General features: G+C 37.2%; 1 protein-coding gene across 1 annotated transcript; it reads left to right on the top strand.

The window, feature by feature from the left end:
• Positions 1 to 2,078: 2,078 nt before the first annotated feature.
• LOC141589853 (heat shock cognate 70 kDa protein-like) lies at positions 2,079 to 3,849 on the top strand. Its single transcript, XM_074410476.1, has 2 exons — positions 2,079 to 2,289; positions 2,402 to 3,849. Exons 1-2 carry the CDS (start codon positions 2,079 to 2,081, stop codon positions 3,847 to 3,849), a joined length of 1,659 nt encoding a protein of 552 aa, XP_074266577.1.
• Positions 3,850 to 13,289: the final 9,440 nt, after the last annotated feature.

Here is a 13,289-nt window from a genome sequence, read left to right as displayed (position 1 = left end):
TTGAAAGGGAAATTGTGTGTGTATCATTAGAAGTAGCAACATATTTATACAAGATAGGGCATGGCCTAATACAATGAATCTAATGATACAATGAATGGAAATCAAAGGACTTCTTGTAAATTGGCCAAAGACTTCTCGGAAACACGCCAAAGACTACACGAAATACCGTGTAATCCTAACATCCTCCCGCGATCGTAAAGGCAGTACATATTACGAACTTTACAATTAGAGAATTACAATAAAATCATAATCAATAAAAAAACGTCTTCATCTCGATCTTTCTTCATAAAGCTTCTCATCTTCACAAGGTGGTAAGAGGTGCGTATAGGACTCGCCAGACAACTTTCATTGCGTATAGGACTCGCCAGACAATTTTCATTGCGTAACTCGCCGTTTTTTTTTGTCAATGCGTAACTCGCCAGTTTGTTCTATGTGCGTAACTCGCCAGTTTGTTCTCACTGCGTAACTCACCAGTTTTTTTTTTCAGTGCGTAACTCACCAGTTTTTTTCAGTGCGTATTGGTCTCGCCAGACAATTTTCATTTTTGCATCATCTTGATAAAAAAATCGAAGAACTTTGAATGATTTCAAAGACGAAGAAATTTGGATTTTTTTTTAATCAACAAGAGGACATGATGAGAGTCCGTGTTTATGAAACTTGAATTGATCAACTTTGATGAACATGATCAAGGGTTTTGTGGTGATGAATTGTACGTGCGGTGGCAATGAACTTTCTTTTTGAGTTTTTTTTTTTATTTTTTTTTTTTATTTTTTAGGGTTTTGGGTAAAAAATAATACGAGTAATAATTTGAGAATTTGACGAGAATCCTGCCGGTGGGCGTGATAGATCTTCGCCCACCGGCAAGAAAGCGAAAACGATTTTCTAGAGTCCTCAGGAAGATATCATTAGCAGTAGCAACATATTTATACAAGATAGGGCATGGCCTAATATTATGAATCTAATGATACAATGAATGGAAATCAAAGAACTTCTTGTAAATTGGCCAAAGACTTCTCGGAAACACGCCAAAGACTAAGCCAAACACACCATGTAATCCTAACATGTAGACTGACATTTCTCCCCAATCCCACCAAACTCTACTTGACCTTGTAATCTACAACTTGAAGTATTTATTCATGCTATTTTACGGTATACAAAGTCGTTAACAGTTGTATTCTAGTAGTTGATTTGGTGCAGTCCTGCAATTTGATGAAGTAGTGATGTACATTTCTTTACGATGTAATCATAAAAAAACTAAAATTCAACGCTCATGAATTGAATGACGAGTATATTTAGACCTCATTTTGTTCGACTTGTTTGTATTTGTAAGAAATTCAATAGAGCTAATCATTCGACGAGCCATCTGGATTCGCATCAAGGTCGTGCCAATTCGGGTTTTCACCAGTTTTAAATTATTACTTTGGTTGATCATAGTTTGCCTCTTACTCCCCGGTTGAGGTATTTTTTGAAAGCAACTCTTAGTTCTGATATTAACGCACTTTTACGAACAAAACTGTATAACATCTAACTGAACTGACTGGCGTGAATTTAACGGTCTTTATTTTCTTATAAAAGCACCAAATATAAATGTTTTTTTTTTTTTTAATGAATTCTTTATTTATCAATAGTATTTAGAATCATCTTACATTCAAATGAATAAAAATATAACAAATACTCCGTATCAAGCAAAGTTTTTGCGTTTGTTTATTATTATTTTTATGATTTGTTAGAAATACTCGGTATTTTAATAATTACCCGGTCTAGTTTTAGCTTAGCTGCATTGCTTCAATTTATGTTACAGGCTTACGACAGAAAGTTGTAATTCATTATCCTAATTGTCTGCAATTATCCTTAATGTGTACATCATAATTTACATCAAATTGGGTACCATCCGATGATACGATCTCATTAACCGAAAAGAAATTGCCCTCCCCAGAAGGCCATAACCCATAGTTTTAATGACATGGCAATTTGCTTGATTTAGTCAGCAGACAAATCATCAGAAAGTAAACACTATGGAATGTCAAAACTGTATGTTCGTTCCTAACTTTGTTTATTTAAGTTTGGCGAAAGGAAGAATGGGAGCAGAGTGGCCGGTGATTGGGATCGATCTTGGGACAACATACTCATGTGTCGCAATTTGGCGGCAAAACCGTGCTGAGATCATCCCCAACGACCAGGGTAGTAATACTACTCCCTCTTGTGTTGCGTTCATAGACGACCACGAGCGTCTCATTGGTGAAGCTGCAGTTTATCAAGCTATCAAAAACCCTCTCAATACTGTATTTGGTATGTTCCGTCTCCTCCATATTTAGTCTTATATATAATTAGATTACATATTCCTGTTTAATTAGTACTATTATTGATGCTCTTTGCTCCATGTTATTTTATTTGTTCACAGATTCGAAGAGGCTTATAGGTAGACGATTCAGCGAAAATAGTATACAAGAAGACATTCAATTATGGCCATTTAAGGTAATAAATGGGACTGATTTGGGCAACGTTGATAAGCCAATGATTGTTGTCAAGTATATGGGCGAAGAGAAGAAATTCAGTCCTGAAGAGATATCATCCATGATCCTCGCCAAGTTGAAAGGTGTTGCTGAGGCTTTCCTTGGCACCACAGTCAACAATGCCGTAGTCACTGTGCCGGCATACTTCAACAATTCTCAACGTCGATCGACCAAAGATGCTGGAACAGTTGCAGGGTTAAATGTGGTTCGGATCATTAATGAGCCAACAGCTGCTGCCATGGCTTATGGTCTTGATACCATTACTGGTAATCGAAATGTGGCTAGAAAGAATGTGTTGGTTTTTGACCTCGGTGGTGGGACGTTTGATGTTTCGTTGGTTTCAATAGAAAATGGTGAAATCCATGTCAAAGCAATAGGTGGAGATACTCATCTTGGAGGAGGGGATTTTACCAACAAATTAGTTGCATATCTTTTAGAGGAGTTTAACAGAATGCACAATATAGACATTAGTGAAAGCCCCCGGGTGCGAGGAAGATTAAAGGCTGCTGCCGAGAGAGCAAAAAGAATCCTTTCAGCAGCGTATCAGACAAATGTCGAGATAGATTGCCTCTATGGGGACATTGATTTCAGTGTCCCACTAACTCGTGCCCGTTTTGAGTCTTTAAATGAGACATTTTTCAGAAATTGCTTAGACGCTGTGGACAAGTGCATGAAGGATGCAAGAATGGAAGTGAGTGATGTTGATGATGTTGTCCTTGTTGGAGGATCGACCCGGATTCCTATGATTCAACAACTCCTCCAAGATTATTTTAATGGAAGGCAGCTTTGCCAAAGCATCAACCCTGATGAGGCTGTTGCACAAGGGGCTGCTATCCATGCTGCTACCTTGAGTAATACTGGTGGTAGTATCGGGGATATTGTTTTAGTTGATGTCGCTCCTTTATCACTTGGCGTTAGGAATGCGAATGGCCAATTTGATGTTATGATACCTAGGAATACATCCATCCCCGTAAGGAAAAATCAGAAACGGGTAACTACCGAAGATAATCAGACTGCTGCACTTTTCCGAGTATTTGAGGGTGAGAGACTGATGGCCGATGACAACAATTTCTTGGATGAGTTTACGGTTTCTGGTTTTCCTCCAGCACCAAAAGGCAAGACTAGCTTTGACCTTTGTTTTGAAGTTGATGTGAACGGCATTCTTAATGTCTCTGCTGTTGAATTGGATACGGGACTGAGAAATCAGATAACCATCACCAATCGCCATGGAGGACTTTCGAGAGAGGATGTTAACAGGATGATCTCTGAAGCTGAAAGATACAAGGATTATGATGAGGCGGTGAGGAGATTGGTGGAAGCTATAAACGCTCTGTAGTGCTCTACTAAAACATTCTTGCTGAATCATGACTTGGCTTATTATTATTCAGTTAAGCCGTATTATATTTCGGAATTTACTATAGTTTCATGTTTTCTCCTTGAACCTAATTATATTTTGAGTGTTAAGTTTTGGCTTTTTTCATACTCCGTACTCCTTATTTAGCCTATTCCGTTAGATTGTTTAATTTATATTGGTCCAAAAAATGTGAGGGGATAGCGGTGTTCAAGTTGGGTGATGAGGGTCCGGAATGGTGTTACGTGGGTGGCTATTGCTGAAGGGTTGTGGGTGAGATAGCAGGGCCAAATGCATGCGACTCGGCCTTTTTGCTAGAGACTAAGTCGGACTTTGAAGTCGATTTGCAGCTATGTAGTTTGTTTACTTCATAAATTCAGTTCAAATTAGAGGTGGTAATCCGGTCACTCGGGTCGGTTACGGGTCGGGTCAAAACGGGCTGGGTCATATCGGGTTCGGGTTATGTCGGGTCAGTGACATGTTCGGATCAGTTCGGTTCATGTCGGGTCAGGTCATTAGTGTAGAAAATGTATAAAGATTAACTTAAATTTACATTGAATGAAGGGGGCAGTATATATACATGACTAGACTAGAGCACAAGCAAACTATCAATCCTAAAATACATGAATCACAAGATAATATACAATCTTGAATAATAAGAAACAAATAACTAATTACAAGATATTATACTAAAGGAAATCGTAATCAAATATTACGTATTATCTTCAATACGCTCCCGCAAGATGGACGTGCAAAAGGAAAGACCAATCTTGAGCAAAATAGGATTCAAAGCGGGGCGCCCAAGAGGCTTGGTTAACGCATCAGCTAGTTGATCATTTGCCGAAATGTGTTGCACCCGTAGAAGCCCTTTATTGACTTGTTCACGAACAAAATGAAACGCGGGGGCAACATGCTTCATTCGCGAATGAAACACGGGATTAGCCGAGTAATTAGTGGCACCCAAATTGTCACAATAGAGAACCGGGGGTACTGTAACACGAAAGTCCAACTCGAATAGTAGAGAATGAAGCCACATTACCTCAGAGGTAGCGGCAGCAATGGCACGAAACTCGGCCTCAGCACAGGAAAGAGCGAGAGCTCGTTGCTTCTTAGAGGACCAGGAGATCGGGTTTCGCCCGAGGTACACAATATAGCCAGTGGTGGAGACATAGTCGTCTTTGTCACCGGCCCAGTCAGCATCACAAAATGCGTGTAATGACAAGGGAGTGTCACGATGAAGATTAATGCCAACAGTAAGCGAGCCCTTAAGATAACGAAGAAGGCGTTTTAAGGCTAGCCAATGGGACTCTTGAAGATCCAGTAAAAACTGAGCTAGTTTGTTTACGGCATAGGAAATGTCGGGTCGGATAAGGTAGAGATATTGAAGGCTCCCAACAACTGCACGGTAGTCAGATGGGTTGGGAATGGGGTGACCTTTCGTGAATATAAGAGGGGGATAGGGACTCATGGGTGTAGTGGTGGGTTTGCTACAAAATATGAAGTGAAGGAATTAATGAACATCTATCGTTTTGACAATACTTGTAAACATTTTAAACAAGTCATTGAGCATTTATGTAGTGACCTCTACCCAACTATCATAAACGATTCCGAGATCCAAATTCATATTAATACGGGTACGGTGAGCCGAGTCATCCCTTATTAATATAACTCGGTGGATTAACCTCTTAATCGATTCTACTTTTAAAACTCTCGGTCGACAAAAATTACTCTAATTTTCATCTTTAGCCCGGAACCCATGCGACTACGGTCACGAATACTTCCGTTGAGCTCAATCCAAATTTCGATGTAATAACATTTTATTACCCACTTACCCAACGTAACAAGTTTAGTACCCCGGTGAGCCGAATCTTCTTCCTTATGAAATTGGGATTCATGGTTTCTACTATTTGGTAAGGCTAATTCTCAATTATTAAAAGTGAGAGGTCTTGTCAATTTATTATCTATCACGTTTTAAGTGAACTAAAGCGGTGAACTACGATAATTGTAATTGACACGGTCGATGACTCGATATGATATGTATTTTGTTGTTTATGGCGATTTGACAATGCATGTAACATATTTAAAAGAAATGCAAAGCAATAATAAAATTCCTAGTATGGCCTTCCTAAAAATAGAAAATCAAATAATCTATTACATATTCGGAAACCAACTCCTTTGGTCCCTTGAATCTTCAATTGGCACGCCACCCAAGAACACCGTCTTTGTCGGATCACCTTTCCGAATGGCACCGTCTTTGAAGATACTCAATAATTACAAATAATAAAAATACAAAGCTATTCCTATTATACATTTGTAAAATGAAAAAAACTAGTAAAAATAAAAATGATACGAGATCAGATTAAATTACAACCGAATCAATATTCCCTTTCATTACGGGTAATATCGATTAAAACTAAGGTCATACTAAGATAAAATTACATAATTCAAAACTATATAAATAATAGGACATTCAACAATTGAAATATGCAGCATTATAATATGTATCTATCATGCCAAATTATGTACCAAATCGCCCTATTTAACTTATATCGTTTATATAATCCTGTTTTATGTAAATGCGTGATCGTAATTTCTTAAAATCACAAATTAAACTTAAATCACATCTAAGTTCAAGTTAATTATCCTAATACTCTTAGGACTCAAAAATTAGTCATCACTCAATTTTTAACAATAATTCAACTTGATTTAATTTTTATACTCATTTTTGACCTTAAAATCATAATATTTATGAAATAAATCCAAATTAAATTACAATAATTTCAAAATTTGAATTTTAAATTTTTGAACATTCTGGAATATTTTCATGACACTCATAATGTCAAAAATCATGGTTAAAATGTTCGAATTAATTTCCGAGAAAATATAGTTGCATTTTATCATTTTATCTCATAAAACATCTAAAGTATCCAAAAATTAGTCCAATCAACTTTACAACATTATATCTGATTAATGGGATATATATGCAACCTAAAATAATTTTATCATGCCATGCAATTTGTTTTATCAATTTATGCTAAAATAGTCATTATTTATGCCATTTTTACACTAAAAATTCATAAATCATGCTAAATGGGATCATTTAATCTAAAAATTTACATACACTCTTTAAATTATGCATGTGACAACATATTAAAGTTTCATGACCCAATTCGAAATTTAACTATTTTTAACCATTTTACCTCTTTTAATCCATTTTTATCTCATAAAAATCATAAATCATGCAATATTAATCCAATTAATACGAGATTTTACACACAACTTTTAAAATATGCATGTGAGATCATATAAAATTTTCAAGGTCATAGAGTAAGGTTAACCATTTTTAGTCATTTTAACCTCCATTTATGCAATTTTTATACTAAAAATTTATAAATCATGAAATATTAATCACATTAATATCATATTTTATATGCAATACATAAAATATTCATGTTAGGTCATACTAAAATACCACGGCCAGTAGTGAAGGTTAACTTATTTTAGTGAATAAAAGTTCATTTTACTCATAAAAATGTAATAAAATCAATAAAACTCATTAAAAGAGCAATAAATTTTCATAAATCATAAAAATGACCTAAAAACATTTTAGGACCAGAATATATAACATGAATAATTATTTCGTGGCTTACTCTTATAAATCACAAATTTTTAGTTTTATATGTTAACATTTTAACTCGGAAAAACAATAACCGATTATGCATGCAACATCCTATGCTCTGATACCACTTGTTAGGTTTATAAACCTCTTATTAGACTTCTCTAATGGTGAACTAATTAACTTCTTAATTAAATGTTCTTTATATCTAGTGCATGCATAACTAAATGAAAGATTTATGAGAAAAACAATGTCCCTTACATTGTGAGATGGTTCGAAATATAGGGCACAAGTAAGGTCACCTTCCTTCACTTGTTCTTGAGCTTAATTTGTTGGATGATCCTCCAAAATCCCAAAGTAGAGATCCTCCTTAGATTGCACCCAAGACTTATCCCTTAAACTAGTATACTAATTAACTAGATTAATAAACTAGTATCCTTAAAATGATTCTAATATTATTACTATTACTATACTAGTAATCTTGTTGTGATATTAGAATGGATGAACAAATGCTTGTATATCTAAAAAACTTGTTTTAGAAAGATGTGGGAGAGAAGGAGTATTTTTGCATGTAAAAAGATATGAATGAATGATGTTGAATGTGTAAGAGTAATAAGAGAACAAAATTCTCTAAAAAGAGAAGAGGAAACCGGTGGGGGTCAAGGAGAACAAGCCAAAATGGAATCTCCTTTTCCCTTTTACTTTTATCAACAATTTAGGTGTGTAAGGCTAGTATGCATAGGTTCAATTATTTATTATTTCATCACATAAAATAAAATAATCACAACCCACAATACTCCCTCCATTTCGGTCCATCCTCCATAAAATGGCCTACCATTTTATTTTGTTAATTTGTCATTTGTCACAAAATATGTCACATATAGTATTTTACATGTTAGTAATTAATTTAATGCATATTTATCACATAAATATCATTTTATAAATTAATTAAATTACATACAACAAATTGACTAGTGATACTTGATCATATAAATAAAATGGGTCATTTAATTATCATTCACAACATCTTGTAATTATACTTAACCATTCATTCTTATCTTTATTGTTTCTCAAACAATAAACAATTTTAGTAATAAAGCATTTTTATTACTAAAATAAATCTTATTTAATCCCATTACAATAAGATATCAATATTCTCTCTCACAAGTGAATTGTTCAATTTTAAGGAATTGATCACCTTGTATCGTTATACAATTAATCAATTTATCTATTAAGGGAGTTGTCCTTTAGGTGTGACCTTAAGGGATCAACTGACCACCACCGTCATACGACAGTAATGTCAAACTCTAGTCAGCCAATCATTACCGATTAATGATGATCAGTTGATTATATAATAAATCATCCCTCACGTATTCTTAATATGAGATTTAATTATGATATTAAATCATGTGATCCCACTATTGTTGAGGACACATTTTCCAACACGTATATGGTTTAGAGAGTTTACAGACATAATTTGGAAAGGAAGAATTAACAAAACCAGGGGGTTGAGACATGAAGACGGTTTCAAATAACGTACCTTGGAGAAAAGCATTATCAATATCGAGTTGCTTGAGGGACCAACCACGGGCGAGTAAGCGAGAGAATGAGGCACACCGTGACGGGTTTAACTACGAGACTGAATGTCTCAGAATAATCAACACCCGGCCTTTGGTGAAAACCATTAGCAACAAGGTGAGCCTTGTACTTGTAAATGGTATTGTCCGGGTTGTATTTGACCTGGAAAACCCATTTGCAACCGACAACATTATAACAGGTGTCGGGAGGAACAAGAGACCACGTCTTATTTTCTAGGAGAGCCGAGTATTCATCAGACATGGCAGCCTGCCATTTGGGACTAGAGAGAGCGGATTTGAGTGTGACGGGAGGAAGAGAAGCATTAGAAAAATGAGCTAACTTGGCATATTTGGGAATGGGGCAGTGAATATTATTCATGAGGCGTGTAGTGGCTCGTGAGGCAGGGGCAGCACCATGTTCAGGTGGCTGGGCAGAGGGAGGGGAAGAAGATTCTGGCTCCTCGGTGGGAGTGGAGGGACCAGAGGACGTGTGTGGAGACGTGACAGGAGAGGTGAGAGGAGACGTGGCAGGAGACGTGGTGGGTGATGTGTCAGGTTTCGTGGCAGGGGAAGTGACAGGGGAAGGGGTTGGAGTTGGGGTATGAATAATTGTAGGAATTGACAGTGAACACCATTGAGTTGGTGAGCACGTCAAGGAGGCAGTAGGATTGGGACACAAGGTAAGATAGGAAAAAATCGACTCGACAAACTTAACATGTCGGGATGTGTACAGCTTATTAGTGGTGGGATCAAGACAATAAAAGGCACTTTGTGTCGAGGAGTATCCAACAAAGATGCAGGGAACAGATTTCGGGTCAAGCTTATGCTTTGTGTAGAGACGGAGCCACGGATAACAGAGGCACCCGAAGCTTCGCAATTTGTGATAATTGGGATAGACACCAAATAGTTTTGAATAAGGAGAAATATTGTTAAGAAGGCGAGTAGGCATACGATTAATAAGGTAAACGACTGTGATAAACGCATAAGACCGGTAGGTAGTCGGAACAGAGGCGTGCGTGAGAAGGGAAAGTCCCGTTTCGACAATATGACGATGTCGTCTCTCAGCAATGTCATTGTGTTCTGGGGTGTGGGGAGGAGAAGTGAGGTGTGTGATGCCATCATTAGTGATGGTTGTTGTGAGTTTTAAGTACTCCCCTCCGTTATCAGAAAAAAATTGTATAATTGGTCGATTAAAAAATTTCTCAACAAGAGCACGAAATTGAGCAAAAACGTGAGATGTATCCGACTTCTTTTTGAGCGGATATAGCCTGGTATAGCGTGTAAAGTGATCGACAAAAACTACATAGTATTTGTAGCCGTCAAACGAATAGACAGGAGAATTCCATACATCATAAAATAAGAGTTCAAAAGGATTATGGGAGTGCAAAGTAGATTGAGAAAATGGAAGTTTATGACTTTTATTAATGGAGCATGCATTACAATTAGAAATAGAATTGTGCAAAAAATTTAAATGTGCGGAATTATTGATTGAGCCTAAGATGGTGGCAGCCGGATGTCCGAGCCTGTGGTGCCAAAAGGAAGCAGCGGAGGTGTGGGTAAGATGAGCAGAAGAGGAATATGGAGCGCACCATTCATAAAGACCATTCCTAAGTTGGCCTTGGAGCAGCACTCGGCCTGTCGTTTGGTCCTGCAAAAACACACGATTGAGAGATAAAGTGAGCAATAACATTGTTATCGATACATAGAATTGTGAGACAGATAAAATATTTTTCGAAATTGTTGTTGTAGTGGCGATTTTTGTTGTAGTGGCGATTTTTGTTATTGTGGTAAGCGACATGGGCAGAGGCAGGGGAATTGGTGGAGAGTTGGAAATTGTTGTGTTTGAGGGACAAATCAGATTGCATGAGCTTCTCATGGAGGTCATCGAACGAAATCGGAGTATCACGATTCCGGACAGTCTTAATGAGAGAGTGGTAGGTCGCATAGTCGAGTCCATTGAGTACCTTAAAGACAACATCTTCATTATCCATGGTCTTGTCTAAGCCGGCAAGTTCATCAACGCAGGAACGAATGGCCTGCATATACTCGGTGGCAGATAGATTAGCCTTGGAAATCGAGTCGAGGAGATCCTTAATTTGAAGGATATGGCCCCGAGACGGATTGGCATAGGTGGACATAAGAAGAGTCCAGATCTCGGCAGAGGTTGTGGCACCAAGAAGTATGGACGCGAGCCACGGGGGCGCTTGGGAAACAAGCGTTTGCATTTGTGGAGTCGCCACCAATTTATTGTAGAAAATTGGAAACCGTTCGAATACCTCGTGCCATGTCAAGACACAAAGTAGTGATATGAACACCAAGAACTCGTTACCCTTAGCATTCTATGTCAAGAATGACTCTCGTGGATGCCAATGAACACGGATGTTCACAGAGATCTGGAGTAAGGGGTAAGGGTACGTATTAGGAAGCTCTTTTGATCGAACACCTAATCCCGCCCGCCTCGATAGCGGCCTCTACTAATGATTAGGGAAGTTATTCATACTCGATATATTGTCGATTATATGCAGGCAATGCAACATCCATAGAATTAATCCTAGCATGTGAGAATTAGTACTAAGTCGGTAAACAATTAATTTAGCATACAATTAGGTCGAATCGGGATTTAAGTTCAATTATATGTGAAAGCATACAAGCAATAAAAAGTACAATGATAAATACAATAAAGGAAATTACAATAATGAAAATTACAATAATTACATCGGGTTTAATTGATTTATGTCGAAAATACTTCTAAAACGGATAATTTAGAAAAGAAAGAATAAATAAATGAACGAACAGGAATTAGGGGTGATAATACGAATAATAGTTATTAAATACGTAATTAATAAATTAGGTCAAGGCAAAACGGGAGTTCAGAGACAGAAGTCAAACAGGAACAGGCGCAGCAGAGCTGCGTCCTCTGGAAGAGGCGCAGCAGTTGCTGCGTCTGTTCCTTGGCTCAGTTCTGGCTTTGAAGCCGGAATTTCAAGTCGTTAACGTTCGTTGGTTAATTTTAATGATCGATTATATTATTTGACTCGGATGAAAGTGATTATCAGATTATTTACATGCGATTAACGGTCATGAAAGCAATAAACATGGATGAAAACTAATTAGGACGAATATATTTACAAGATTAATAAGGTTAATTAACAAATTAATAACTAAAGATATTAATTAGGTTAAATACGACGAATTAATGACGGACTAATGATGAATATGATAATAAACAGGTGAGAATATATCAAAGATCGAATTCCAGAAACCCAATATGAATGAATCGAATTTCTACAACCCGGTTTGACTTTAATGACGAAAACCCGCAAATATTAATTACTTGGGATTTAAGTCGGGAATTAATGAGATGAATTATATGTTAATGATGATGATGAACAATTTATATGTCAAATTATTATGTTCAGATTGTTATATTAAAACAAGGAACAAATGAAAACAAAAGAAAAACAAACGAATCAACGAAAGATTTAAGGAAGAAGAAAGGAAGCGAGAATCTGCGCGGCCTCACGAAGAGGCGCAAAGCCCATGCTGCGTCCCTTCAAGAGGCGCAGCGATTCTTTGCGTCCTTTCTCGACGGTTGTCCTCTGATAATCCGTAAAAAGGGTTTTAAACAAAGGGTTTTAGAAATCGGTTTTAATTGTATTTACGACATAAATCTTACAATATGATTACAAAAATAAATAACATTAAATAAAAGAGAGATTTACACCCTCAGACTTACATGTTTGACGAAACGAGATGAACTAAGTTAACGATTAGTGATGCTCGACTCGAATGTAACGAAAGTGCCTCGTAAGAGGAAAACGATTAAGATTGATTAAAGTTGATTATGGTGTAGTTGGTCAAATTGGTCGGTCATGCAAAACGAGGCTGGTACTCAGAAGGATCCGAGCTTACGTGGTCAAAAGTTCAAGCACGTAGACGCCAAAAAGTAAGAACGTGGTCTAGAATGCAAAGGGAGAAGAGAAGGGCGGACACTCGCGTGAGAAATATGTGAGACCGAAGGTCTCTATTTATACTAATCACGTGGAGGAAGTAGGGTTTTTCGGAGAAACTTTAGAAGTGAATCTCGAAAAGATGTGAAAAGATACGAAAGAATACGCAGAAGAGGCGCAGCAGGCATTGCGTCTCTTGGAAGAGGCGCAGCACTTGCTGCGTCTATTCCCAAGTGGTTTCCTCCTGCGGAAGAAAGATTTCCGTGTTTAGTTTATGGAATA

This window comes from Silene latifolia, chromosome 7 (assembly GCF_048544455.1).
Source record: "Silene latifolia isolate original U9 population chromosome 7, ASM4854445v1, whole genome shotgun sequence".
NCBI classification, from domain to species: domain Eukaryota; kingdom Viridiplantae; phylum Streptophyta; class Magnoliopsida; order Caryophyllales; family Caryophyllaceae; genus Silene; species Silene latifolia.
The sequence above is the reverse complement of the archived record's forward strand: the minus strand, read 5'-3'. Positions and strand labels throughout refer to the sequence as shown.